This window comes from Dioscorea cayenensis, chromosome 2 (assembly GCF_009730915.1).
Source record: "Dioscorea cayenensis subsp. rotundata cultivar TDr96_F1 chromosome 2, TDr96_F1_v2_PseudoChromosome.rev07_lg8_w22 25.fasta, whole genome shotgun sequence".
Lineage (NCBI taxonomy): Eukaryota > Viridiplantae > Streptophyta > Magnoliopsida > Dioscoreales > Dioscoreaceae > Dioscorea > Dioscorea cayenensis.
The window spans coordinates 22,119,501-22,123,904 of record NC_052472.1 but is presented as its reverse complement, the minus strand read 5'-3'; the positions used below and the strand labels follow the sequence as shown (position 1 = coordinate 22,123,904).

At 36.6% G+C, this 4,404-nt stretch overlaps 1 protein-coding gene across 1 annotated transcript; it reads right to left on the bottom strand.

Moving 5' to 3' along the window:
• Positions 1-2,992: 2,992 nt before the first annotated feature.
• Positions 2,993-4,170, bottom strand: LOC120270304 (probable galacturonosyltransferase-like 3). The gene is given in 2 exon segments (XM_039277320.1): positions 2,993-3,758; positions 3,760-4,170. Coding segments are annotated over 2 exon segments (1,011 nt in total). The 5' UTR covers positions 4,150-4,170; the 3' UTR covers positions 2,993-3,137.
• Between the last annotated feature and the right edge of the window lie 234 nt (positions 4,171-4,404).

Genomic DNA, 4,404 nt, shown 5'->3' with positions numbered 1-4,404 from the left:
ACAGCTCATCCACTTTCCCAACTTTCCCTTCAAAAAACCTAGGGTTTCTCCTCTCATGCGCCTCGCCACCTTGATCTACCGCACTTGGTCGACGATCAACCCACTACATGACCAATGTCCAAAGCCGACCTACCCATGGTTGTCTTCGCCTTTCATTCCTCACCGGTTTCCATCCAAAAAACCCTGGCTTTTTGTTTTTAATTTTTTATTTATTATTATTATTATTATTTACAGGTTTGAACCTTTGGTCGTGGAGTACTTCTGATTGTGATCCGCAAACAACTCCCTTTGGCTGGAAATCCCCATCCTTGGGTTTCATTTGTATTTTTCAAATTTTCTTCAACTATTTTCCTAATCTACTCATGAGGTTATGTTCATGAGCATGTCTGTAGTTCATAGTTTCTATCTTTTGTGCTTCGGTATTTCCATTTTGGGTGAGTGTATATTTCATTGTACTTAAATTTAAAAAACCACTTCACAAACCTGCACATGGAATTTAAAGGACAAATGACTTCATTGCATTAATAAGAGATAAAAAAGTAAAATAATTAAATATATATGCATATATAAAAAATTTAAGAATGTTTAAGGGAGAAGAAAATTTTCACGATTATAGAAAAATTTCTCACTACGGTGTAAAGCGGTTCAACTCGTACAAATTTCCAATGCATTGAGTGTAAGGGGTAAGTTTATCACTGGATTAAAGTGGTGATTGTATCTCCACTTCCAACCAACCAAACACTTTGAAGTGCTGAAGTCAAATTTTTCAGATTCTCACTTCTACCACCCAAACACAGGAAGTGTTTTCTGAAGTGATGTTTTCTGTTACAACTAAACACATGGAGCTAGTGACTTCTGACTGAAGTATTTCAATCAAAATGTTACTTCTAGACTTTCACCACTTTACGGGATCACTTTCGAACCAAACACGCCTTAATGATCTTAACATTTAATTTTACAATGTAGACTTGATTTTAAATTGTGGACCTACCTTTTAAAAGTATTATACCATTATTTTTCACATCGCATAGGTCTCTGTATTGGTGTTTCTCTAACGGTTTATAAAAACACTTTTCATGTAAATATTTAAATATTATTACATTACAATTAAAACTATTAATTATATATTTATAATAATTATTTATATATTTCATAATTTTTTTTAATACAATGAACAGATCACTCACTTCAATTTTAAGAGGAAGATGATCTTCCACTCAATAAAAAAAATTACTATCCTTCTTACGTATATTTATAATACTAATAAAACTAAGTTTATGACATATTTTTAAATAAAAATTTTAAATATATAGATGTGTGCATCACCGAGTGTATATAACATACCGATTTCATAATTTATATGTATAGTTTTTTTATGTGATTTATTTTATTTGTGGTATGCCAAACACATAAAAGAAAACATCAAATTTGTATTAATATTATTTTATCAAATCTCAATATTAAAAACCTTAAATTTCAGTTTTTTATAAAAATAAATAAACCAAAAGAATTTATTAAATGAGAAAAACATAAAAATAAAATATTACACAACTACCACGAATATCATAGGAAATGGCATGGGAAGAAAAAAAAAGTAGAGAAGTTCTAGCAAAACTTTAAATTTTAATATATATATATATATATATATTTTAATGTGATTTTTTTTTAATAATAGATGATAAGCGTCAGTTTTTTTTAATATAAACAGTACTGAACAGTACTGAAACCGGATGTACAGTATAAAAATCCTCGAATAAAAAAATTTGAAATTCCAACAAATTTTTACAAAATTCACATAAATTAATAAATATAAGAATATTAACATGTACTATTTGATCACCTTTCCCGTTGACTGAGTCAGCTCAAACTCTTAGGTAGGTCCCACATTGCCTGATCTCATTTGTTGGTGGGCCCCATGAAAGTCACATGACACCATGAGTACTTTCATAAACATTTGGTAGCTCCCTTGTCATTGTTTTTCTTGAAAGAGTCCTTCCAGCTAAAATATATATTAATATATATATATATATACATGTATATATATATAATATAATATAATATAATATATAACATATATGATGTCATTACTATCCTTTCATTCCAACTATAGACCACACCGCCAATTGCTACCATCCATGCAGCTATATTGTATAATATCTATTTTGGACAATCTTTTTATATATATATATATATATGCGACACATGTATTAGATGGATTAAAAATAAATAATTTATTTATTTTATTATAATGTTATTTATTGGGAAATAATTTCAGTTCTCAAGTCTTGATAGCATTATCGGTGCTACCGTGCTACTAGTCAAAAGATTATTTCTTTCTTTTATTGATAAATATATCATGTTTTTTTTCTTTCTTTTTTAAAATGATAAAATGTATTATTTATCAATCATTATAATTTCTTGAAAACTCATTGATTGATTAGCCAATATTTGCACCTAATTGTCTAATTGTCAACCAATCTATACTTTATGTTCTAACATAATGTCCTCATTTGCTTGTTCTCTTTTAGATTCTCTATAAATTTTTTTATAAATAGACGACAAGCGTCCACATTTAAGGGTAAGTCAGAGACGTGTAAAACTCAATATCGACCCACATATCCTCCCCTTGCATAAACATTGGATTCGACGAACACCCTAAGTAAAGAACCGGTATCTATTAACCCAAAGACCATTAATAAAAAAACTAGAACAAATCTAAGAACATTATTTTCAATTTTACTCTTAATAACTGAATTATAAATAATAACTAATAATACATATTTTTAAAAAAATCCATAATTTTCCCTGGAACTGGCGCCACAAAGAAAATATATAATAAAAATAATTTGCAAATAAATTAACATAAAAAGTTACACAAACAACACGTATTCATTAGTACACTGTATACCCAAACTTTCCAAAAATCATTAATCAAAAAAAGAACTACCCTATTATTTAACCAAATAGAGAAAAAAAGTAAAAAAATTAAAAAAATTAAAAAGCAAATCGGGCCCACCCATACCCGGCCCGTCACCAGCTGTCCACCATCCTTACATCCCCCACTCATTAGCCGATCAAAAGCGAATCCAATCCCCCAAACCCGTTTCCCGTTTCCCGTTTCCTCATCGTCTTCTCCATCAGCCATCGGCGAGAAGCTCACGGCCATGGCGGCGGAGAAGGTCGTAGGGCGCCCAGAGCGCATCAAGCGGGCAAGGCCTTCCAGCATCCAACCTCAACCATGGCTTCCCTTTCCCACTCCAATGGAGCAAGCTCACCGGCCCTGGATGTAGATCCCGGCATAAACCCTCCACATTGTCCCCTCCGAGCCCGTGCTGGTTCCACCGATGCTCGATTCCGGCGACGCTTCCGGCGAACACTAGCAAGAACGGAGGCAATGATCCAAGCTCGTAGATCCTCGCTTCCTTCTTCTGAACTTCCATCCATTCTTCTAGCTTTCTCGTGTACCCACCTTGCCTCCATTTCCCCAGATCCATCACCATGACTCCTGTGTTGAAGTAGCACGGCGATCGCCGCCGGTTCGAGAAGATTCTAGGGTAGTTGGGATCGGACCAGAAGCGATCAGTGAAGTATGAGGTGAAGTTAGCGTGGCAGTACTCGGGAGCACCGAGAACGTGATGGCCGAGATCCGTGGCCCAGAGCTTAGCGACGTCGTCGACGACGACGAGATCGGAGTCGAGGTAGATGACGCGGCGGACGGAGCGAGGGAGGAGATCGGCGAGGTAGATGCGAGCGTAGTTCGAGTGGTTGATCGAGAGCGCGGCGAACGGAGGAGGAGATCTTGCCGCGGACTAGGGCAGGATCGAAGCGGTGGACGGCGAAGGGGAGAGAAGGGAAGGCGGCGAGCACGGCGGCGCGGAGGCGGCGAGGGGAAGTGGCGAGGAAGTGGAAGTGGATGGATTCAGGGCAGGAAGCGTGTTGGAGGACGGAGAGAACGCCGGCGAGGGAGCCGCGGAGGTAGGTGGCGTCGAGAGTCATGGCGATGTGGATCGCCGGAGAGGAAGCGGTGGTGGTTGTGCATCCCCGGCCGTTTCGGAACGCCGGAGCTTCACGGAAGGAGGAGAGCTCGAGGCGGTGAGCATCACCGGAGGTGAGTAGAAGCAGAGATAGAGAAAGGATGATGAGTAGCATTTGGGAGTGGGATGGGACGGAGCCAAAGAGAGAGAGAGAGTGATGAGGATGAATAATAAATAATTAATTATTTAATTAATTAATTTTTAATTAATTATTGATAATAATAATAATAATAAAAAAGGGGTTGGTGGACAGGCTGGAAATTGGAGGAATTAATTATTAATTAATTACTTTTTTGGATTTTTTTTGGATAGAGGGAAAAATGAGGATAATATTTTGGGAGGGGGTGGAGGTTGAGAGGTGGTTTTCTTT